The following is a 26377-nucleotide window of genomic DNA, read 5'->3' as shown; positions in this document are numbered from 1 at the left end:
GTATATGGGGATTCAGCCTTTGTGATTTATCAACTAAAAGGTAAATGAAAGACCAGAGACCCAATATTAGTGTTATATCAAAAGTATATAACTGGCTTGATGAAACATTTTAAAGAGATCCAATTTCAACATGTTCTCTGAGAAGAAAACCAGATTGCTAACGTCTTGACTACTTTGGCAGCAATGTTTAGGTTAAATAATAGTATGAAAATTCAGCCCATTAAAGTATAAATGAGAATTTCACCAGCCCACTGTGTAAATGTGGAGGAAAAGGTAGATCGACAACCGTGGTACTATGACATTGTATAATATATCAAGTGTCAAAACTACCTGGAGCACGCTTCAAAAAATGATAAAAGGATCATTCAAAAATTAGTAGTAGGTTTTATGCTTGATGGAGAAATCTTGTATAAAAAAAGTTAAGATCAAATTTTGCTAAGATGCATCGATGTTGTGAAAGCAAGAAGGATACTTGAAAAAGTACACGAAAAAATTTATGAAAACATACTAATGGGCATATGATGGCCAAACAGATTATGAGAGCTGGTTACTACTGGTTTATAATGGAAAATGATTGCATCGATTTTGCTAGAAAGTGTCACAAATGTCAAATTTATGTAGATAAAATTCATTCCCCTCGAGTCCCGTTACACGTCTTGGCACCACCATGGCCTTTTTCCATGTAGGGAATGGATGTGATTAGACCCATAACCCCAAAAGCTTTAAATGGGTATCGTTTTATCTTCGTGATAATCGATTACTTCACAAAGTAGGTATAAGTAGCTTCATATGCTAGTATTATGCGATTAGTGGCGTGTAAATTTATAAAAAGAGAGATAATATACCGGTATGGGCTCCCATAAAGGATCATCTTAGATAATGCTAGTAATTTGAACAATAAAATGATGAAAGAATTGTGTGCATAGTTCAAGATCAAGCATCATCATTCAGCACCATATCGTCCAAAAATGAATGGTACAGTAAAAGCTACGAATAAGAACATTAAGAGAATATTGGAGAAAATGATTGACACATATAAAGATTGGTATAAAAAGTTACCTTTTGCTTTGCTTGCCTATAGAACATCAATCCGAACCTCTACAGGGGCCAGCTTATTTTCACTAGTGTATGGGATGGAAGCTGTACTGTCGATTGAAGTAGAAATTCCTTCTCTGAGGGTGTTGATGAAGACAAAATTAGATGAGGCAGAATGGGTTCAGGATCATTTCGAGCAACTGAATCTTATTGAAGAGAAAAGGCTCTCAGCACTCAGTTATGGACAAATGTATCAAAGAAGAATCATGCGAGCACATGACAAAAGGATATGACCCTGATGCTTTCATGAGGGCGAATTGGTTTTGAAAAGGATTTTGTCATGTCAGCATGATAATAGAGGCAAATGGATGCCCAATTGGAAAGGTCTATATGTGGTAAAAAAGGCTTTTTCTGGTGGAGCTCTAATCCTTACAGAAATGGATGAAGATGAATTATCAAATCCTATAAATTCAGACATTGTTAAGAAATATTTTGCTTAAAAAAAAGAAAAAAATATTAAAAAAAACATAAAAAAGGGAAAAAATGAGAAAAGAAGTGATTCAGATTGAAAAATCGAAAAGGGCGATTTGAGTCAAAGGGGGTCATTTAAGCTAAAAACCTGTAAATGTGGCTTGAATGAAGGTGGAGCTCAGAGAAAGTCTTTCAAAGAACGAAAGAGTGGCACCGAATTGATGAATTGTCACTAGAATTAAAAGAGATAACTTTTATGGGGCAAGTTCTCATTAGTCAAAGATATGGGGCAATGATTAGTTATATGAAATCATAGGTGACAAGACCGTAAATGTAACGAGTTTTTAAAAAAAAAACATGGTCTGAGTAGGCCAAGGTCATTCAAATGTTCATTATCTAGAGAATTGATAATTTGGTTCTCGAAATACTTTTGAGTTAACTATTCTTTGTGTCTCGAAAGGCTTATCTTTATCTTTCTAAACCCAAAATACCCCATTACTGACTTTGTTTGACACCTAATTTTGAACTTGAAATCATTGCATTTGTCATTTAAAATTAAGATAGTGATTGATAAAGTTAATAATAGACCAATGCACCGCTCAAAAAGAGAATGCAATATAAGGATGACAAAAATAGTAATATGGAGGCAGAAAGAATGAAATAAAATTGATTGATTACTGAAAACAAAGAAGAGAAAAGGGATAAAGAATAAAAAAAAATATTTTGAGTGACTAAAAGCCAAATGGGTCCATCATGAGACAGAGATTTTTGGTCGAAAATTGAAAGATTTAAAAGGACAACATTACTGGAAGTTGCTTTTAAAGTTTGAAAAAATTGAACCAAAAGTTGAATTAACTTGGATGAAAATGCATGATATAATTCGTTGACAACATCTTTATTTTTTTCATTCATCATAATCATTACATGCATTACATACATCTTGATAAGTTGCATAGAAAGTTTCTTTATGAGACATCAAGAAAAATCAATACATTTCTTTTTGGAAACAAAGATGATGGCCTTGAAGATGGTGTTAGTACATTCCCTAAAATCGAAACTGTTGATCTATAGGGTACCTAATCCCCTTTAACTCATTACTCAACTTATATAGTCCCCTGGCTTGCAGTTCAGTCCCAATTATTTTTAATATTTGGCTCGTGGTTTAATCCCAGTTATTTTTTTATTTTTTGACTTATGATTTAATCTCAGTCTCTTTTATCTTTCTAACTTGCGGTTTAGTCCCAGTCGTCATCAATATTTGGCTCGTAGCTTAATCCCGATCATTTTATTTTCTGACTCATGATTTAATCTTGATCTTTTTATTCTTCGATTTACGATTCAATCCCGATCTCTTTAATTCAAAGTTACAGTTTAATCTCGATTGTTGTTATCCTCTGACTCGTGGTTCAATCCAGGTTTCCTTATTTTTTAACTTGTGATTCAATCCAAGTTAATGTCATTTTTTTATTTATGGTTTAATCCCGATCTCTTTATTCTTCAATTCGTGATTCAATCCCGATCGTTTTAATTTAAAATCACAATCTTGATTGTTGTTGTTAACCTCTAACTAGTGGTTTATTCCCGGTCTCCTCATTTTTTGACTTGTGATTCAATCCAAGTTAACGTCATTTTTTGATTCACGATTTAATCCTGGTCTCTTTATTCTCTGATTCACGGTTTAATCCCGATCTCTTTATTCTCTGATTCGCGGTTTAATCCTAATCCTTAGTATTTCTTTTACTCGTGGTTTAATCTCGCTCTCCTCATTTTTTATTGGTGATTTAATCCAAGTTCAATCCTGATCTTGTTATTCCTTGATTCATGATTTTGACTTACGTTGTTGTCCCGATTGATTTTTTACTTCTCGACTCACGGTGTTGTCTCGATCAATTCTTTACTTCTTGACTTGCATTTTAATCTCGGTCACTTTTACTTTTTGACTTGCGATTTAATCCCAGTCATTCTTATAGTTTCTCAACTCATTGTTTAATCCCAATCGCTTTTATTTCTCCAACTTACGGTTTAATCCCAGTCGTTTTTATTTCTATGACTTGCGACTCAGTCTCAGTTGTCATTAATCTTTGACTTCTGGTTTAATCCCGATTTATTCCTATGTTCCTAACTTACAATTTAATCCTAATCGCTTTTATTTAGTTAGTTTCGAACAAAATCGTTATCTTTATCTTTGCCCTATTACTGATTTTCAGTAATGTGCAAAGAGGGGTAGCTGTAGACACCTGATTTTGTCCGGGTCTACATTTTTAATAATAATTATTTTTTTAAATAATAATAATAATAATATTTGTTTAATTATAATTAAAAAATTATAATTAAAAAAAAAGACAAACAAAAAATCCAAACAGAAGAAGAAACAAAATGCAAAGGGCTGGTGCCAGCGAGTGTTGTGCATGGCACCGCTGGCCACCCACACCCTACCAAGCTACCCCAACCATCATACCACCCCCTCATCCAGTCCCTTCACTCCATCAGCACACGCTACCACCATTTTCAACCATATAACATACTCAATCTCTCTTCTTTCAGATCTGGCTAGAACTCTCGGATATCCCCTCACCAGAACACCAGAAACACGCACCCCTACCAAAAACCTCTCAGACAAAAAAAACCATCCCCCAAATACCCAAACAAAAAAACAAACAAATCTACGAAAATCAATACAAAAAAAATCACATAAAACAGAAACCATAGTCCTCGCTGAATCAACGAAGAACCCAGCTTCAAAGAGATACTTGTAACATAAAAAGAAAGGTTATTAGTTTGAGTTTTTTTTTTTTTTAAGAATAAAAAACTTTGAACCCTGATCTATATCGATCAAGGTCATTTTCGATGAAGAGGAGATCAGATCTGAAAAGATCGCGTCGAAAAGAGCTTCCAGGAGGATTTCAGAATTTTTGACCACTGGCGACTACCACCGGTCATGGCCCAAGCGGCAGCCGGTACGACAGTTCGACGATCAGATTTCGGTGGGGCCAAAGAGAACCCAAAGCTCTGAAAAAATTTTTTTGTGTGGAAATGGTGAAATGAGCTGAAAAAAATTAACTTTTATAGAAAACTTAAAAGCAAAACAACGTCGTTTTGAGCATAGGGCCAAAAGGATGACGTTTCAAGCGTAAGAAGATCCGCGTGTGGACCGAACCCTACCCGAGATCCACGTAAACTGACCTGCCAACCCGCCTCAGCCAAACTCCAGTCGGTTCAAATGAACTGCCAATGAACCGGTTGAATCGACTCGAACCGCTGAATCGCCCGAACCGCTAATTAAACCATCAAATCGGTCAGACTGGTCCATACCAGCTTTGACCGAACCGTTGATCGATTTGGTTCAAGTAAAAAAAAATTTTTTTTTTGAATTTTTGAATTTTTTTATATATTATTATTTTTGTTATTTTAAGGATTTATATATATATATATGCATGATAAGTTCTTAAATTTGTTAGGATAAAATTTTAATTGTTTTAATAATAATAAAAATGAAAATAATAGATAATAATTAAATATATATTAAAAATGCTTAAAAAGTAATAATAATAATAATAAAATAATTATTATTATTTTTTTTGCCTAGATGTTGGAGGGAATAAAAAAAATATTTTCTTAAAAGTAATTTCGTTTAGATGTTGAAAAATTATTATTAATAAATTCTTTAAATAATAATAATAATAATAATAATAATAAAATAAATATATGAGAAATTATTGATTAATTTTCAAAAATCGTTAAAATCGAACTTGCTTCGAAAATTCGCCTAGATGTTGGAGATTTTTAGAGATGTTCATATTTTTTTAAAAACGAAACCTTAAACACTAATTCTTAATTTTCAAAATCCTAGGTTTCTAAAACCCCTAAAATCCAAAATCCCTTAAAATCCAAAATCTTAAAATCCAAAATCCTTAAATCCAAACCCCCTAAAATCCAATATCCCTTAAATCCAAACCCCTTAAAATCCAAAATCTCTAAAATCCAAAACCTCCTAAAGTCTGAAATTCCAAACCTTTAAACTCTTAAATCCAAACCTTTAAAATCCAAACTCTTAAATCAAAACTCCAAATCTCAAATTTTAAAACCGAAACCCTTAAATCTTCAAACTCTAAAATCAAAACCCTAAACCTTCCATACCTTAAAACCAAACCCTAAAACCCTCAAAACTTAAATCCAAACCCTTAAAATCCGAATCTTCAAAATCTTGAAACCCTAACCTTGAAAACCTCTACCCAAGCCCTTACTCAAAACATCCTAAAAATTTTAAAGACACGTGTGAAAATTCCATTTGAAGCAATTTGTTCTTGAATGCCGCCTAGATGATTGGGTATGTAGGAAAATTTACTTCGTTAAGTCTTTTCACACGATTTCTTAATTCGTATTAATAATAAGATTAATAAATAAAAAATATAATAGTAAATAGGGATCTTAAATATAAACAGTCGCACTTAAACTCTGCCTAAATGTTGGAGAGTCGGGGTGGTCTCATTACACTTAAGAATTCAACTTTTAAATTGTATTTCATTTTACATGACATTCATTAGCATACATACGTTAGCATGTTATCATCGATAATTGTCGGCATTATTCTCTCTTTAATTTACTGTTTGATGATAAAATATTTTACAATAAAAAAAAGAATAATGCGTTTTAAAAAAAATTGTGATACTACAAAATAAAATAAAAATAACATTCCGAAAGAAATAATTCTTGGTACTCTACCTAGATGTTGGAGAGTCATTATCAATTATTTTCTATAAAGATTGTTATTTCATTTTAAGGATTATCGTGTTAAATCTTGAGCGAAAAGAGTTATTTTAAATTCTGCCTAGATGTTGAAGAATTTTAAATAATTACTTTAAGATTTTCTTAATATTCCTAAATAAAAAGCTTTAACAAAATTGTATTTTTTCAAATGAAGGGAATTAGTATTAAATTTCAAATTGAAACCATTTTTATCCAACACAAAAAATAACGCATAATTAAATGATACCAATTTATGGGCGTTGTGGGGGTGTTAATCTTTTCCCGCAAGTAACCGACTCTCGGACCCAACTTGATTTTTGGTAGATCAAAATTTATCTTTTTGATAAACTTTAAACTTGCTTTTATAGTTTTATTAAAAAGATAAACTTTTAGGGTGACCAATCACATCTTAACAAAGATTGGTGGTGACTTCTCTTTTAATTTTTTCAATTTTAAAACACATTATGTCTGACGGTCCCAAAACCATTATGACAAAAACCACACCCCAGCAAATTCGAGTTGCAAAAAAAAATGTAAAAGAAAAAAAAAAAGCTACGAAAAGAACGAAGAAAATAAAAAAAAAAGAAAAAAAAAGAAAAGGAAAATGAGGACTGTTTGATGGGCCAACTTGAAAGTCCACTTAACTTTGGGCCATATGACTTCCCGTTACAGGCCTCAATCCAAAGATTAAGTCTAGTATAATTTTTATATTTTTTAGCTTTTTTTACTCGTTTTTCTAATTTATATCAAAAATAATTTTTAAGAGGGCTGTACGCTTTTTTTTAAAAATATTTGTAGAAATAAAAACTGTGGATGATTATATTGTTAAAATGTTTTTCAAAATATTAAATTGTGATTATTATTTGATTAAAAAATAAAATAAAATAAATATTTTTAAATAAAATAATTCTTGAAATCTTATTTAAATGTTGAAAGCAACTCCAATTATTATTTTTAGAAATGAATATTATAAGGATTATTTTAATATTTTCTAAATTTCCTATAGATGTAAGAGAATTTTAAAAAAAAATTCAATATTAAAAATATTTGTGTCATTCCAAAAATAAAATGCATTGATAGAGTACATCATTTGGACCTCTCATAATTTTCTATTTCAATTCAACCATACCGTCCCAAGTCTTAGTCTTGGATAAGATCCACTGAATATTGAATAGAATGATGTAAATGTTGCAAAAATATCTTTGCGAATCCAAGCAATTGCCAAAAAATTAGATGGGATCTCATTTATCATATTTTTCATGTCTTGCTTTTCTATGAAAATTACTGAAATTTCAACCTTTTCATGCACAACGCAGCCAAAATTACACCAAACGCAACAAAGAACTCCAACACCAAAAACGCCCAAGTCCTCTCTCATCCCAAACCATGGCTGCTAAATACTTAAATTCCCACTTGATTCTCGCTCTCATCGCTCTATTCTTGCTCCTTTCAATCCCTGAATCGCTCTCTGCTCTAGAGCCTGAGCCTGAGCCTGAGCCTGAGCCTAAGCCTGCCCCACCCACGGTCTGGGATATCCTTCCCAAATGGGGCCTCCCAGCTGGCCTGCTACCCAGCACAGTCACCAACTACAGCCTCCAAAACGACGGTAGATTCATCGTCGTTTTGGAGAGCCCTTGCTACGTTCAATTCGAGTACTTGGTCTACTACGAAAAGACCATCACCGGAAAACTGGGTTATGGCTCCATAACCGATTTGAAAGGCATTCAGGTGCAGCGCTTCTTCTTTTGGTTCGATGTGGATGAGATCAAGGTGGATTTGCCACCGTCCGATTCCATTTATTTCCAAGTGGGATTCATCAACAAGAAGCTCGATGTTGACCAGTTCAAGACCATTCATTCTTGCCGTGGTGGGGTTATGAGCTCTTGTGGGTATTCCTGGAAATCGGTCCTTCAGGTATTCCCTTTCTTTTTGGTTGAACGAAATCTGTCTGTGTTTCTTTATTTTACTGCCTTAATTTTATTTATCTGGCTTCATGTAGTTAGGCATGTTTCAACAAAATTTCTGGACTTGCTTGTTAAATTCTTTTCCTTTCTTATAGGAGTTAGTTGAAACGTGTTGTTGAGGTATTGGATTCCCTACATTTGATTTTTAATTCAAAAACAATCTGCTTTTCTGAAAATTTGGAAAACAAAAGCCTCTTAATTAGTATTTATCTTGTTTCAATTATAATATTTAGAGTAAAAGAAAAGATGGAAAACAAAAACCACATTTCTCCAAAAATAAGCTTGCCCTTGAAATTTTGTACAGTCACCTGCGGAGTGAACCCTAGGCTTAGGTCACTTGGTTGATATAGTCATTTAAGGGTGGCATCGAATAAGTCTGGGTTGAAATCCTAGCACTTGCAATTCTTTTATCTCAGGACTGCAGCCTTTGTAAAAAAGAAAAAAAAAGCATTAGGGTGGTTCCTATGTAGGAAGGGGACTAGGGCATTATTTCTAATCTTCACATCGTCCTCTTAAACCCCTTTTTATCATTGGTAATGCTATTTTGTTTGATTCAACTACTTCCAAATAGCATGGGCTAGTGAATAACAATTTTTACTAGCATTTATTTCTTGTGAGTAGTCGAATTGTTAGAAACTTTGGCATTTCTCTATCACTACTTTGGAGGAAAGTAAGGGAAACTTGAGATAGGCAAAGAATCAAGGTCTTATGTTTGTTTTTGAGGGATAAAAGGTTTTGATTAATTTGATATCTCTTGTGCTTTTAGACTAGAGCATGAATCAATGCTTGACTACCTACCTCGAGTTGCCAGACATAATGAAAATGTGCATAAGACATTCTAAAAGGCGGGTGAATTTGAAGCATTTTAGTTATTCAATTCCTTCCTCTAATTATCATGATTAGGTGTCAAATCTGATTGAATATTGGAGGCTTCTATAGATGGAAGAGCCATCACCTATGTCCAACTATTGTTGCACCATGCACGTAAGTTAAATTGCATGGTCATGCACTATCTAGTTTAGGATTCAAAATGCCTCTTCTACTTAGCTTCATGATAATCCCAAAAACATGTTTTACCCAAAGTTAACATTTGTTTATGGGGATATATTTTAATGGACATCATAGTCGACATCCTCATCCTAGTTTATCTTCTATATAATATCATTTCCCTATCAACATCTATGAATCAACTTGGCTGCTGATTTGAAGTCTTGGAACTTCTTTTAATTCTGAATGTTTATCTGTGTCATAAAATACATATTTGAGATAAATATGTTCCTAGATGCATGGAGATAAGATTAAAGATTTTTTTAGTGTATGAAAATGTTGACATGGCTTGAGCTTGTTTGTTGTTTTCTTAATTTGGTAGTACTGAAGAAAAATAATGGAATGGATGTAAAAAAAAGTGCTAAAACGGTAGTTCATCAAACAAACTTAATACACTAGAAATATTTATCTTTATATTCTTGATGCTCACTATCCTAGCAAAGAGGTGCCATGCTATCTAGCGTGTATCTGCTTTCCTTGATCTAGATTCAATTGATTCTCTATTTTGTAATTTGATTTAGAGAATTGTGTACATAGACTACTAATAGAAGGTTGTTCTTCAATTTAATCACAAATATAGGGAATCCAATGCCTCAACAAATCGTTCATTTTTCACAATAATCTTGCCTCTTATGTCATTGATTGTAGTCTCTTGGTCTCGGTCTCGGTCTCGGTCTCTCTCTCTCTTAATCTTTTGTCTTTAGAACAGTGTCTAACTTACTGGGTCTTGAATTGATTAATTTTGCTCTGTTTTCATGTCCAGTACTTTTTAGCTTAACTTTGTGTGTCACGGTTAGTTTCAAGTGAAATATCATGTGCAAACTACTCAGTTTAATGCTGATAAATCCATCAATACATGTTTTTTTTATACTCCAATATATTCTCCTAACAGTTTCCTTTTTGGACTTTGTTTTTATGATTTCTTTATTTCCGAGGCTTGAGATTTGAGTTTCCTTGTGGATTAGTTTCATCCCATCTTTGTTATCGCAGCTTCCAACGCCCACAAACGAAATTCAGATGCTAATTACAGAGTAGCTACCACTGAGCTCTATTGCTGTGTGAGAAATTGATAGAGTAAGCTTTTATCTATATATTGTGTCAAAAATATATTAAACAAAAAAAGGAAGAGAATCAAAAGGGAGCTAACTAATTAAGGGTAATGTTCCGACTCAAAAAATGACGGGTCTGGCAAAGGCTTATCTAAACGTGTTGTAAGTACTTGATGTATAAAATGGACTTGTATTTTCAGTTGTAGTTTTTTTTTTTTTTAATATTTTCAGTCTTAATTTCTTATATTTGAATTTTAGACCTGGATAGCATCTCCTTAGAGTAGATAAATGAACCAAATGAGTTAAGCTCCTAGTTGTTAATGTTACTTTCTCTCTTTTAAACTTTACTTTTTAAGTATTAGAGCAATGTTACACTTCTGCCAGTGCTACATTACTGTTGCCTGAATCCTATGGCATATGATTGATGATTGCATATGTTCATAACGCACGAGTCTGAGAATTTGATCACTAGACACAAAAATAGAAATCATCACTAATTTTTTTTAATTATTTATGATTGATTAGTTAATTAATCTATCATTTTTAAAGATTTCCTATATTTGATTAAGGCTCCTAATAAGTTATAGTTTGCTAATTAGAATTATATTCAGAAGTTTGATTATGTGTGTGAAAAGTTTTAATACCCCTAGCCCATCCAAAGGATAATGGCAAATAATTTTAAATCATCCTAAAATGTCTTAGCTAGATGATCTTTTTGTTTATTTTACTTGTTTTAATTTATCCTTTTACGTATTGAAAAAATTTTAAGTTTTCACCATTCTATGGAATATCTAAAAACTTTTCTCACCTCACAAATATTGAAGGTACCCATTTATTTTCTTGAAAAGGTGTTCTCGGATTGATTTTGTATCTTATGTAAAGGTTGATTTTTAGAATTCTTATTTTTATTTGAAAATAAATGTCAATTACTAATTTGGACATTTTAATCTAAAATTTTCACCATTTTAAAGAATTTAAAATAAGAATTTTTTACTTAGAAATTTCCTAAGAAATCAACCATTCTTATGTTTTTGAAATTTTGTAATTGAATAATTTTCATTTATTTTTAAAATTCTTAAAGTTATTATTATTATTATTCTTGTTGTTAGTTGAACCATTCAATTACTATTACGGAAATTTTATCTAAATTTTTCACCATCAGTAAATACGTGAGAGAAAACTTCTGGACTGGAAATTTTTTTAAAAAATCATATATTCCTAACTTTTAGAATTTCATAATAAAATAATCTTCATTCATTTTCAAAAGTTCAAAGTTTTTATTTTATTTATTTATTTATCTTTCATTTGAAAATAAATGTAAATTAATTTTATTGAAATTTTCAACTAAACTTTCCACTATTTACGGACAATTAAAAAATTTTTCTCACTTAAAAATTTGTAAAAAAAAAAAAACATTTTTGATTTCATAGAATTTTATCATTGGAATAAATTTCATTTATTTTTTAATCTTAAATTCTATTTTATTTTTATACCTTTATTATGAATTAAAAATACATGTTAATTAATATTATTAAAAATTTTAATCTAAATTGTTCATCATTCTAGATAATTTAATAAAAACTTCTCATTTAGAAATTTTTAAAAATAAATTATTTTTATTTTTTAAAATATTTTTAAAAGTTTTTTCTTTTTATTAAACATGTCCTTAATCTAAAATAATTTAAATATGAAAACAAAATAAAAAATAAGCAAAAAAAAATAATAATAATAAAAGAACTTGGTCAATGCAAATCAATGATCCATGTTAAGTGTGTTTAAAATTGATTGAACTGGTTTAACTCAGTTAATCAATTGATCACCAAATTAATATAAATCAGATATAAAAAATGATTTTAAAGAATTTTTAATTTTCAAATCAAATTAATTGGATTAATCGAAATTTTAATTGAAATATAATAAAACTTATATATAAAACTAAAAAATATATGAAATTGTTCATTTTATTTTAAGATATTAAAATATTTAACTTAATATTTTAGTAATAAAATATTTTTAGTTTATTATTTAAAATATTAAATTAAATAAAAATATTAGCATTAAAGTAAATATGACACTCCAATCCCACATCAGAATATTTTGAGGATCTGTTATGATATATATGTTGAAGCTTAAATCTAAACTTGTGAGGGCCTTTTTATGGGCAAAATCATGAGACCTTTGAGTCAAAGCGAACAATAACTCGCAGGTTAAATGCGAGTTTTTACAAATGATATCAGAGCCTAGTTTTTCGATATTAGTTTTGCACAAACAATAATTTTAATGGTTTAGACACATTTGCGAATGATGAATGTGGTGTAGAAAACTTAAGTTTGAGACGTTTCTTTATTCTTACTTCTTTTGTTAGGCTTGCTTTTATTTTTGGTTGATGAAAATGCATTTTTGTAATATGTTTGCTATTGTGATTAAATCAATATGCTTTTTCGTTGCGATCGTGAACTTAATCTTGCTGAGATCGTAGCCAATGCTAAGGCTAGTGGCTCTAGGAGTTCTAATCTTGAGAGACACCATAGTTCACAGGGTTAAAACCAAGATCAAGGTGATACTATTACGCCAAATGCCTAAGGAGGTGCTGGTAATAATCGACTTTTTGCTAATCAGATTTTAGGAGCACAAAATGCTATGGCTGGGTATGATGATAGGGTCTTGGGTTTGATTGATGAGATTATCAGTTTGGTAAGAGATTAACGGCAACACTAGCCATCGGTGCAACATGTTTATAATTCTACAGGGTGGAAAGCTTTATGTGAGTTTAAGAAGATAGTACCACATGCTTTTAAGGGTTTTACCAACCTTGATGATGTTAAGTTTTAGATCGAAGAATTGGAGAAAGCTTTTGATGCTATGCATACCGGAGAGCAAGATAAGATCAGATTTGTTGCCCACTTGTTGCAAGGTAGTGCAAATAATTGGTAAAAGGGTGTAGCTCACACACATAAGGGAGATCTTAAACTCTTAACTTGGAATAACTTTCAGACTGCTTTTTATACAAAGTATTTTTCTCAAAATAAGCTGCTGCAATTAGAAAGGGAGTTTCTTAATTTGATTCAGGGTAGCATGATTATGGATGATTATGAGGCTACGTTTAATCGATTGTAAAAGTTCGCTGCTTCTATTGTTGCTATGATATATAAGTAGAGGCTTAAACCTAAACATGTGAGGCACCTTTTGCGAGATAAAATCGTGAGACCTTCAAGTTGAAGCAAATAATATCTCGTAGGTTGGGTGCAGGTCTTTATAAATGGTATTAGAGTGATCACCAGTCGGATAAAAGCTAAGTGCTACACTGTGGGAGTCACCTCTAGAATCCTATAGGAGTTAAGTGCTACATAGTGAAAGTCACATTTAGAATCCCAACGTCTAATGTGGTCTTATGATTTGTGTGTGCTTTGTGTTGAGCTTGCCCAACATTTGGTGTGATTTAGTGGATCTGTGTGCTTTATGTTAGACTTGATGGAGACGTCAAGCTTTAACAATGGAAGTTTGTAACACCTTAATCCTACATCAGGATAATTTACAGTTCTGTTATGATATATATGTATAAGCTTAAACCCAAACTTGTGATACACCTTTTGTGGGATAAAATCATGGGACCTTCGGATCAAAGCAGCCAATACCTCGTAAGTTGGGTGTGGATCTCTATAAATGGTATCTGAGTGATCACCAATTGGATACAAATGATATCAGAGTGATCACTAATCGGATGGAAGCTAAGTGTTACATGGTGAGATCCACCTTTAGAATCTTGTAAAAGCTAAATGCTTTACGGTGGGAGCCACCTCTAAAATCTCAATATCTGATGTGATCTTGTGACTTGTGTGTACTTTGTGTTGGCTTGCCCAATGTTTGGTATGATTCGATGGACCTGTATGCTTTGAATTAGGTTTGACAGGAACGTCAAGCTTTAACAGGAGGAGTTTGTGATACCTTAATCCTATATTAGGATATTCTGAGGATATGCTATGATAAATATGTTGAGGCTTAAACCCAAATTTGTGAGAGGCTTTTTGTAGGATAAAATTGTGAGACATTCGGATCAAAATGGATAATACCTCACAAGTTAGGTTTGGGTCTCCACAATAAATAAGCAATTAGATAATATATATAAAATATATATTTAGAATAAAAAATAAAAAACATGTGAGGAAATTTATCTTAAGAAGACTTGAAGCACAAATATTTGGCATGTGTTCAAAACAAAAAGCAAAAGAACTAAAATCAAAATTGGGACAATGTGACATGAAGTAGTTGTTCATTAAAACAGGCACCGTTAGCCTTCCTTTAATCTTGCTTTGTGGAATGCTAGGGGTAGCCACTTTTGCAAATGCTTTTCAACACTTGAAATCTTATAAAGCCATATAATTTTAATTTTTAAACTTAAAACTTGTCACTGTCTCTACTAGTAATAGTTTTGTCCCAATTTCCAAGTACTCTATAATCTTTACTGCCAACTGAAGTTTTACTTCATGAAAAGAGTGTAATACTAGTAGAGTTTCTTTTTTTTTTTATTAATTTTTCTTCTTAAAATTTTTATCAATAACAGAAATGTACTACAAGTTAAAAAAACTCTCAATAAAAAAATAATACAAAAACCAACAAATTAGAAATTATGATGTAACAAAAAGATAAGCAAGCTTGTAAACCTCATCCAAAAAGAAACATTATGCTCTCCCTGTCAATAATAGAATTGCCTATGAGGCCATGAACTTGACATAAATGACTCAATAATAAAATATTACAAACAAAACAATTGAATACCAATAAAAGGAGACAAAGGATTGAAAAGATTAAAAGAATAAGCTTCTCACAGTCATTTTAACAAACATTTGGTAGTCCCAATTAGCCACTATCCATATAAGTGATAACCAATACATAAAACAACCTAGATTCAAGTAAAATAGCAAAATAATCAACAAAACACAACATTTATTAGAAACCAAAAAGAGGAAAATCCATTGTAAGAATTAGGGATTTCTCTTTCTAAACTTAGTGTTGTGGGTCTATTCTTGTCTCGATTCATTTTTGTGTTTGGACCTAGTGTTTTACTTGTTGGGCTTATTATTTTACTTGGTTGTAAGGTCTATTTCTTATTAAGGCCTTTATTTACGTTTCTTTAAGTACTTTTTCATTAAATTGGTAATTGAGAATCTCAATTTGTTACTATCAACTAAGCACAAAATGGGCCAAAAGAGAATTATGGAGGCAATTGTTATGCAATGATACAACTTATTCTCTCTTTCAAAGTTTCTCTTTTCTTTTTTTTCTTTTTACTCTGTGACTCTTCTAAAAATTGCTTTAATTTCTTGACTTAAATTTTGACTTGCATCATTGGTATCAGAGCTTCGATCTTGGATATGGATGAAGGGATGAAGACTCCGCTACAAGAATTAAAAGAGCGTTTCAAATCTAGGTTGGAACAATTGCATGAAAATATTTGATTTGACCACAAAATTATTAGTTCTCAACTTAACAAAATATCTATTAGATTGGATGATATTAATGAAATGGTTAATGATCATATAGAGGAGGTCCAACAAGCAGAAAAGAACACTTCTATGATAGTCTCTAGTAATCTTCCTTTTTTTTTTAATACACTTTCACAAAACTCATGTCTTCCATGCCAATATTCCAAATGTTTCATGAATTCAAGGTAGATGCTAAACACATTAGATCTACCATTTTTGGTTCTTTGATGATTAAGAATGTTCAACCTTTGGTTGAATGGAATAGATTTATGTCTATTAGGGTGTTGTAGACACTTTATTTTATTCAAAGATTTTCTTATAATTTATTAGGTTAGGAACATTGAGCCGTAATTCAAAAGTTTTGGACCTAAGAATTAAAAGCCTAAATATCTTAATTTTAATTTAATTTTATTTTATTGGTCAAAGTAAAAAAAAGAAAATGAAAAAAACATGTGATTTGTTTTGGCAGATTGCTTTTGGATTTGATTATGCTAGATTCAATATTAAATTCCATAATTCATTACTTAATCAATTATGGAAAGCTTAGGGCTTAATTCATGCAAAAAAGAGAAAAACTACACAAAATCAAATCATAGAGATTTTTCTTAGATTTGGCAAAATTAAAATTCTTTTAATTGAATTGGGATTTGATCTCTATAAAAAGACCTTAAATCAAGATCAAGGGGAGTCATCACAGCAATTCACTTTAGGATCAAACAGAGGTCATTGATAAGAGAAAAAATTTGAGCAAAGTTTTGAATCAACAAGGAAAAAACAATCAAGCAAAAAACTGCAAGAAGATTAAGTTGGAGTTTTTGGAAGGAAGGATCAGATTTATAGTATGAAGCATTAATTTTTGAAAGGTGAAAAGTTGTTGGAACACCTGATTCATTGAAATAATGTTTGCTTTTAGTTTTTTTTTTTTTTGTGATTTTTGCATAACTTTTATAATATTTAATTTCTTACTCCTATTTTTATATTTATTACATGGTATTTATTTTTGCATGACTAATATTATATTTGCATGATTACTATTATATTTACATGATAATTTATTTACCTAATATATTTATTTGCATGATTTATTTAATTGCATGATTTATTAATTTAATTGCATGATTATTAATATATTTATTTGCATGATTACCTATTATATTTATGCGTGTGATTGCATGTTATTAATATATTTATTAGTATGATTTATTAATATATTTGTATGATTATTAATATATTTGTTTGTATGATTATATTTAATTTAATTGCGTGATTATTAATATATTTAATTGCATGATTATTAATATATTTATTTGTATGATTATATTTAATTTGATTGCATGATTTTCAATATATTTAATTGCTTGATTATTAATATATTTATTGGTATGATTATATTTTATTACGTGATTATTAATATATTTAATTACATGACTATTAATACATTTATTTGTGTGATTATATTTGATTGCATGACTATATATATTTGCATGAATGATTTCTATGGTATTATATTATTACATGATAATTTGTGCATGATATGATTTTATATTTTTGAATGATTTATTGCATGATATGATTTTATTTATTGCAAGATTTATTGCATGGTATGATTTAATATTTATTGCATGATTACATGATTACTTCATATTGCAAGATTTATTGCATGGTATGATTTAATATTTATTGCATGATTACATGATTACTTCATATTTTGATAGAATTTTTGTATCAATATGATGTGTAAATAAATAAAATGATTGTAATTAGTTTATTTGCATGATAAAACAATTTTTTATTAAGGCTGAAGCAAAATAACACATAATTAATTTGATATCAATTTTGAGCTTAAAAGGTTGCTAATACCTTCCTTGCACATAACTGACTCTCAAATCTTAGTTCTGATGATGCAGATAAGAACCTATTCTTTTTAGGGACTCTTAGTTTACACTTAGGACAACTTTAAAAAGGATAGATTCACATAGAAGGTCAATTACACCCAGGTAAAAAAGATTTGTGGTGACTTTTTAATTTTTTTTATCTAATAGGTAGGTTTTCTCAACCTAAATATTGACAGTATGGTGACTCCACTAGAGAGGTAAAAGAGTCAAGTCATTAGTTAGTTATGTGTTATCTTAAGCCTTAGTTTGATGGTTTTATTATGTAATTATTTTGTGATTTTTCATGTGTACTAACCTATTTGTTTATTTTATAGCTTATATTTTTTCTGTTTATTTAGTAGATTTTAATTTTTCATGTGTACTAATTTATTTGATTATTTAGATTTGCATGTCCCTTTATGCACATCACTTTTGCATTCATGCATAAGCTCTAAACCTAGGCTTTGTCCTTTATTAAGAGGGAGCAAATACCTACACTCTCGTGAGGAAATAACCTGCATGTGAGTTAGTGAAAACTCTAACTCAAATTGAACCATTCCCGTTTGAGCTTATAATGGTGGACAATCATTAGGATGCCTTACTAATCTATAATGGACGATGATATAGGGAACAATTTGGAAACCTTTAGATTGTCAAACCTTTGAACTTAGCATATAAATAAACCTTAAAGATCTAAACATAAGTTAGAGTCATGACCTATCTTTTGCTAGAAAATAAAAAATAGGACACATGATGGGACATTTATTCTACTTTTAAATTTATATATTGTTTCTTATATATATTATGTTGACTAACCCTTTTTTTTCTCTACTTTATTGTGTATGTATACATTATTAGATTTATCATAAGAAGTGATTGCCACAAGACAATCTTAACAAAAAAAATCATAATTACATTTACGGAGAACCTAGCCAAATCTTTTACTGGCTGGAAAAAAAAGTTCAAGGATTTGAAGCTTGCAAACAAAAGGCTCAAAATGGAAATCCAAGCACTAAACCAAGAAAGGGATGAAAAAAAGAATCTGTTCATTAACATTAACACCATACAATCATCCACTACTTATAAGTTAGCCCAATTTTTGAAGGAAAATGGATAATTGCAAGTAAAGAAGCAAGAAAATGAGGAAGTGCTCGTCGAAATAAAAAAGCACAAAAGGACATGGTAGAAAAAGTTGAAGAATGGAAGACAAGGGTGCCACCATTGGAAGCACATGGCCAAGAACTACTAGGTTTCCTTAATGAAGTGCAATGCCAATATTGACAAATTAAGGATTATTTTCCACAACAAACTTTAGACTTTTCATGGATGTAACATTAGATTTGGTTAAAAATAACTTTTAATTCAATAAAAATTTTTTTTGTTAATAATTATTATGTGGTAAATCCTCCTTATTACATTCATGCATTCATACATAAACATCTCTCCAAAGTGCATGATAATAAGTCATCCTAATTCTTAAAAATTATGAAAAATCAAGGTTCAAGAATAGCTCAATCTTCAGACAATCTGAGGCATTACAACACTAGATATTAAGCAAGGATCATGGAAGAAGAAAACACTCTTCACCTCAAAAAGCTAGAAAAAACATAAGAAGAACTGAAAAGGTAGTTGAAAACTATTATTGAGTTTTTAAATAACATGAACAAAGGAAAGAAAGTGATGGAAGAAGTGGTGATACAAAATGAGATTGATCCATTATATCTCTCTAGTTTTGGCCTATATTCAGCACATGCATCTCAAAGGGGCTAGCACCAAATGCCATTCACTACAAACTATCTTTATATGCAAACTGACATACTGACAACTACTACTCATGCTTCCATTACCCCTACTCTTGACGTCAAGATATCTGATCCTACACAAGTTTCAAATCTTAATGATCTCAAGGAGCAAAAAAATTGAAAATTGGCCCTATTGAAACTAAAAAAGCTCTAAAACTCAAAATATGGATATTATTAAAGAAATGCTTAGAGCTATCGAGGGGATAGATTTTTATTGATTAATGGATGCTGTCAAACTTTGCCTAGTCCCTGATGTGGTGATTTTACCAAAGTTTAAAGTGCTTGAGTTCAAAAAATATGATGTGACCAAATGCCTTATTACACATGCTATGATGTATTATCGCAAGATGGTTCTATACGCTCATAATGAAAAGTTGCTCATCCATGTTCTTCAAGATAGTCTTATTAGTTCAGCTACTAGATGATATATGCAACTGGATAGATTTCGCGTTTGTAGATGGAGAGAACTTGCAAAGGTTTTCGTTGCACAATATAAGCATATTATAGACATGACTCTAGATCGTATGTCTCTCCAAAGCATGGAGAAAAAGGCGAGTGAGAGTTTTAAAGAATATGCTCAAAAGTGGAAGGATATGGCTACCCAACTTCAACTTTCATTGACCGAAAAAAAAACCATAATTCTATTTGTCAATATTCTCAAGGCTCCTAACTATGAGAGAATGATTGGCAATTTCACCAAGAATTTTGCTGATATGTTAATCTCTGAAAAAATCATTAAAAATGCTATCAAGAATGGAAAGCTAGAAGGGGATGAAATGTCTAGTGCAAAGAAAGAAGTTACACAAAAAAAAAGTTGATGCTTAAACTGTATTTCATGAAGAAGCATAATTCAAAGGGTATCCTTAATATCTTCCATACCCTATGTACCAAGACCCTTACCATTCCACCCATAACACTTCACCAAACACTTATCCTTACCATCCCTTACTACCTACTTATCAACCTAGTTTTTAACCCATACGTAGCCCTACCGCTTTTCCCACTACCCAGCCAAATGCATAAGCTAGCTATTCTAGAGGGTCACAAGCTACCTAAGAAAATATTCGGATTGATCCCATCCCTATAACCTACATTGAGCTATTCCCTTATTTAGTAGAAGGCCACCTTATAGCACCTATTCATTTGGCAATTTTGAAGCTTTTTTACCCTAAATGGTATAATGCTAATGCCAGATGTGATTACCATGCTGAGAATATAGGTCACTCAATTGAAGAACCTTACAAGACTTAGGTCAAACCTCTTACAATCTACTGCAAGCTAATTAACAATCGAGAAAAACCTACTCTAAAATCGATCTTGACAAATAAAGTCCCAAGTCTTTTTTCATATAAAAGTAACAAAGATGTGTCATGGGAATACAATAATGATAGGGTGACTTAAGGAGTGGGTGATTTTTAAATTGCAGTTGATTTTGTAAATATAATTAGAATAGGGGGCATGATCAGGAATGGACGATATTATTCACTTGAAATGGTAAATAAGGTTAGAAAGAAGAAAAGAATAGCTAATCTTAAGGGACATGAACCTGAAGATGAAAAGTTATCATTCCTTATCTTGATGATACCTTTTGTTTTGAAGGATGCATGTATCTTAAGTCATCTCAAGTTGTTAATGAAGATGCTACATGGAATTTGAGCAAAACCTTTTCTGGGCTTTCAATTATAATGGTGAATGATGAAGTTACAGAAATCAAGAATAGAAGCCATTTGTGTATCTTACCCTACCAAGCAATAAAGTGAAGAATTGAAAGATAATGAAGTTACCTACTATCCTTGAACCTTAAAAAAAACTAATGTAGTGAACTAAATCCTAACTACTTAAGCCTAAGTATTAGGGGTATCTTTTATATATGGGTTAATTTACTTATTATTATTCCAATAAAATGATTTGCATAATGCATTATCATTACATTTTCTATTTCAATTTTTTATTCTTTCATTCTTTTGCACAAACACTTGTCCACATCCTTCCATTGCACCTACCCCATGTTTTAAATAATCTATGTTCAGACAATCATGACAATAATTCAAGATTTAATTTTAAAAGCATTATTCATGTTGATATAATTGATAAATTAAGACTTTTAATCTACTGAGATTGCTGAAGTTAAAGAGGGTAGATTTCATTAAATAAGGAAGGTGTTTTGATCATTGAAGATGAAATAAATGCAGTATGTGATTTTTTGTAATGATTCATAATTTTTTTCTTAGTCACTAAATGTATTTCATTGAGAGTATTCATGTTCAATATGAAAAATGATCATCTTTCTTCTACCTTTCACAAATGAAGTAAAATTATCTATTTGCTACCTTATTTAAGCCTATTGAAATTTTTTTTGAAAACAACCCTAAGTAAGGATCACCCCCATATTGGGGGGCAAAGGTGGAAAAGCTTGTTCACAAAAATGAAAAATAAAGGTCCTTAATGATTTTAAGGGCAAAGCCCTTTTATGTTTAGATCTTCTTGAAAAATGATGAAAGTGAAAAAAAAGTATGATAAAAAAAAAAGAGAAATGAAAAGAAAGAAAGAAAGAAAAATAATAAATTGATGAGGCAAAATGTCAAAGTGTTTTATATGAAAAGAAATGATCCTTGGTTCATAACCTTTCAAATATGTTTTCAACCTATTTTATCCATTTATTTCACAACCCCTCACCTTGGCCTACATTACATCCTATAAAAAATTAATTTTGATCGAATCGAAACACTTGAATTGAAGAATTATGAATTGAACTAAGGAAGACTTGTAATGGGATTGTTTGCAATTTTGCTCGAAATATCACTGATGGACCAAAGAAAAAGGAAATGAGAAGAAATGACGAGAAAAACATGTGCAAGGAAAAAAGAGAAAGAAAAAGAAAGTAAAAGAAAAAAAAAAGAGAACTGAAGGTGAAAACCCAAAAAAGACAGTTTTAGTAAAAAAGGGGAATCTAAGTTTAAAACTTGAAAAGGCGATTTAGATGTAAAGATGGATCAGCATCATGAAAGTCTTATCACACAAGGGCAATGTTCTGATAAAACTCGTCATTATCAAGGACGTTAATGGAATAGGTTTTGAAAAAAAATTTTGGATTATTTGCTTAGGATTGTTGGAACATTCATTATTTAGATATTTGATACCCATTCAATTATAGATTGACCATTATCTTTTTGCTCCTTTGATATTTGATACCTATTCAATTATTGATTGATTATTATCTTTTGTTTATTCTTTCAATAAATATTTGTTTGACATTTCACATTGCCTTATTTATCTCCATTTTGATTAAGGAAATACATGTTGTATTATGTTTGTTGTGATATTGTAATAATGATAAGTAAATAAAAAATGCATAAAAGATCTCCACATTGCTTCAGAAAAGGGAATGAAATAGTAAGAGTAATAAGAAGGCCTAAAAGAAAGTCAATCCCTAGTAATTCAGAATAAAATTCTTAAGATCCTTATTTGTATTTGGATGATAAAGTGGATGAGATTACTTGAATGTGCATGATGTCCATGTGAATCGTGCTTGATAATCCATGTTGACAAGAAATCTTTGAACTCAGATGATAAAATGGATGAGATTACTCAGTAGGGCATGATAGCTCATGTTGAAAACTACAAGTGTTGAGGAGTTAAAGAAAGTAAGAAGATAAATCTAGAGCTTTAATAATCCTCTTATTTACCACAATTGAAAAGATAAATGAATTGCATGGCATGCATTATTTTTTTCCACATGTATTACATGCATCACACTGAGAACATTGCATTCATTCTATTCATCATGCATGTCTGAAAAGGACAATAAAACTAAAGATTGAATCATAAAATTGAAGTGAATCCTGAAAGGTCTTTTCATTCATTACCTACATTTATTGCATACATTTAGAAAGCAGATATGAATGTAGATATTGAAAAGTTTTTGAAAAGACATTGGAAGTGATCAATAATGGTTCAGATGAGATGTAGAGACTCAATTTAAGGTAATATTTTTTTTTTAAGTTTCAACGGCTCTATTAGGAATGAGCATTTTTTAAGGTAAAAATGATCTATAAGACCTTAAGGCATGATCTTGAAAATCAAATATCTCATTTTATTTTTTCAAAGTTTTAAAACCTCGGTTATGGGGAGCATTTATTTTTCAAAGTTTTAAAGCCTTAGTTATGAGAGAGCATTTTATTTTTCAAAAGTTTCAAAATCTCAGTTATGGGGGAGCATTTTATTTTCCAAAAGTTGAAGCCTTGATGGAGTAGTACTTTATTTTCCTAAGTTAAATCCATGGTGAAAAAGTTCTTTATTTAAAAAAAAAAATGCTAAAACATAGGTGGAGAAGTATTTTATTTTTTGAAAGTTTTCAAGCTTCAGTTGTGGGGTAGCTTTTGCAGTTTTCTTTTTTAATTTTTTTCTAAACCCGAACAAAGTGGATGTCTTTTATCTATGCACTAGTCCTATTACATAGAAAATGCACAAAAAGAGACAACTATAGACACCCTATTTTGTTTGAAGATTTTCCTAAAATTTATTGGGTTACGAATATTGGGCCCTAATTCAAAGTTTTGGACCTAAAAATTAAGAGCTCGAAAATTGTAATTTTACTTTTGATTTTGATTTTATTTTATTTTATTGGTCAAAGTAAAAAAAAAGAAAAAAATGTGATTTGTCTTGACAGATTGCTTTTGGATTTGATTATGCTAGATTCAATCTTAGATTTGGTAATTTGTTGCTTAATCGATTGTGGAAAGCTTAGGGTTTAATTCATGCAAAAAATAGAAAAACTACACAAAATCAAATCATTGAGATTTTTTTTTAGATCTAGTGGAATTAAAGTTTTATTAATTGAATTGGGATTTGATCCCTATAAAAAGACCTTGAATCAAGATAAAAAAAAGGGGTCTCAAAGCAATTCACTTCAAGATCAAATAGAAGTATTGAAAAGAAAGAAAATTTGGATAAAATTTTGAATCAACAAAGAAGAAGCAATCAAGCAAAAAATTGCAAGATCATGGTAGATTATTTTGAAAGAAGGCTAAGGTTTATAGTAGGAAGCATCAATTTTTGAAAGATGAAAAGTTGTTGGAACCCATGATCCATTGAGGTAATGTTTGCTTTTTTTTTTTTGTGATTTTTGCATAACTTTTATAATATTTAATTGCTTACTCTTATTTTTATATTTATTACATGATATTTATTTTTGTATGACTAATATTTTATATGCATGATTAATATTACATTTGCATGATAATTTATTTGCCTAATATATTTATTTGCATGATTTATTTAATTGCATGATTTACTAATTTAATTGCATGATTATTAATATATTTATTTACATGATTACCTATTATATTTATGTGTGTAATTGCATGTTATTAATATATTTATTTGTGTGATTTATTAATATATTTGCATGATTATTAATATATTTATTTTATGATTATATTTAATTTAATTGCAAGATTATTAATTTATTTAATTTTATGATTATTAATATGTTTACTTGTATGATTATATTTAATTTGATTGCATGATTATTAATATATTTAATTGTTTGATTATTAATATATTTTGTATGATTATATTTTATTGCATGATTATTATTATATTTAATTGCATGACTATTAATATATTATTTGTGTGATTATATTTGATTGCATTATTTTATTTATCTACATGAATGATTTTTATGGTATTATATTATTGTATGTTAATTTTTGCATGATATGATTTTATATTATTGCATGATTTAATAAATGGTATGATTTTGTATTATTGCATGATTTATTACATGATATAATTTGATTTATTGCATGATTTATTGCATGGTATGATTTAATAAATATTACATAATTAAATGATTGCTTGATATTTTGATAGAATTTTTGTATCACCATAATGTGTAAATAAATAAAGTGATTGGAATTAATTTATTTGCATGATAAAATCATTTTTTATTAAGGTTTAGGCAAGATAACACATAATTAATTTGATATCAATTTTGGGTGTAAAGGGGTGCTAGTACCTTCTCTGCATGTAACCGACTCCCGAATCTTAGTTCTGATAATGTAGATCAAAACCTGTTCCTTTGAAAGACCTTTAGTTTAAATTTAAGATAACTTGAAAAACTATAAATTCACATAGGTGGCTAATTATACCTAGGTAAAAATGATTGGTGGCAACTTTATGATTTTTTGTGTTTAATGGATAGGTTTTCCCAACCTAAACGTTATGACAGGTAGTATACTATGTAAAATTGACTGAACCTTCCTTGTTAAGGATTGTGGATGTGAGTGTGAGGGTTGAAAAGCCTCATCCAATGCTGCTTGTGGTTGGAAATAGGCTTGTCGCTATATTTAATCCTTACAAATTTAGGTTGTTGGTAATGGGACTGAGGAGTAATGGTGTTATGGTAGTGTCTGTCACTAGGACTTGCACTTTTGGTTTGCTTACAGTAATATATGAGAGAAAGGTCTATTTTGGTAAAGTTTTAATGGTGGTTAAAAGAAATGAAGTTCAACCAATTTGCTTGATGTCGTATTCTGTACCAAAACAATATATTTTTGAGCATATCTATTTTTCTCTACCTAGTTCAATTGTGTTTTAGAAGGCTTGTTTATGAGCCATAGCATATTTTAGGGGAAATACTTGCCACAGATGTTCTTACTGACTTTGATATTGTGTTGATTATGCAAGGTGTAGGGGTGGTGGCTACTCTTAAGGAGTGTAACACTACTTATCATACTCCAACTCATACTAGTCTTTTTGAGATGGTTTATCACCAACCACCTTGTTAATCTCAATGGCTTATGTTGGTTGACATTGGATTACTAATTAAAAATCCAATTGGTATCCTAGAAATAAGGATGAACAAGGATGATTGTAGGGAAAAAATTCTTGCCAAAGGAGTTA

The 26377-nt window shown here is 30.4% G+C and overlaps 1 protein-coding gene across 2 annotated transcripts; it reads left to right on the top strand.

The window, feature by feature from the left end:
• Positions 1–7390: 7390 nt before the first annotated feature.
• On the top strand, positions 7391–10511 carry LOC111301812 (uncharacterized protein At5g01610-like). Of its 2 annotated transcripts, none has more exons than XM_022897795.2 (2): positions 7391–8166; positions 10199–10511. In XM_022897795.2, the coding sequence occupies exons 1-2, from the start codon at positions 7639–7641 to the stop codon at positions 10202–10204; spliced, it is 534 nt and encodes a 177-aa protein (XP_022753530.2). In that variant the 5' UTR covers positions 7391–7638; the 3' UTR covers positions 10205–10511. The 2 variants fall into 2 exon arrangements, with proteins under 2 accessions (XP_022753530.2, XP_022753528.2); XM_022897793.2 differs by having other exon boundaries at positions 7407–8166; positions 10254–10511.
• Positions 10512–26377: the final 15866 nt, after the last annotated feature.

Source organism: Durio zibethinus, chromosome 15, assembly GCF_047325235.1.
Source record: "Durio zibethinus cultivar Kanyao isolate XHJ-2024 chromosome 15, ASM4732523v1, whole genome shotgun sequence".
NCBI classification, from domain to species: Eukaryota; Viridiplantae; Streptophyta; class Magnoliopsida; order Malvales; family Malvaceae; genus Durio; species Durio zibethinus.
Note: the sequence above shows the minus strand (reverse complement) of the source record. Positions and strands in the feature narration are given on the sequence as shown.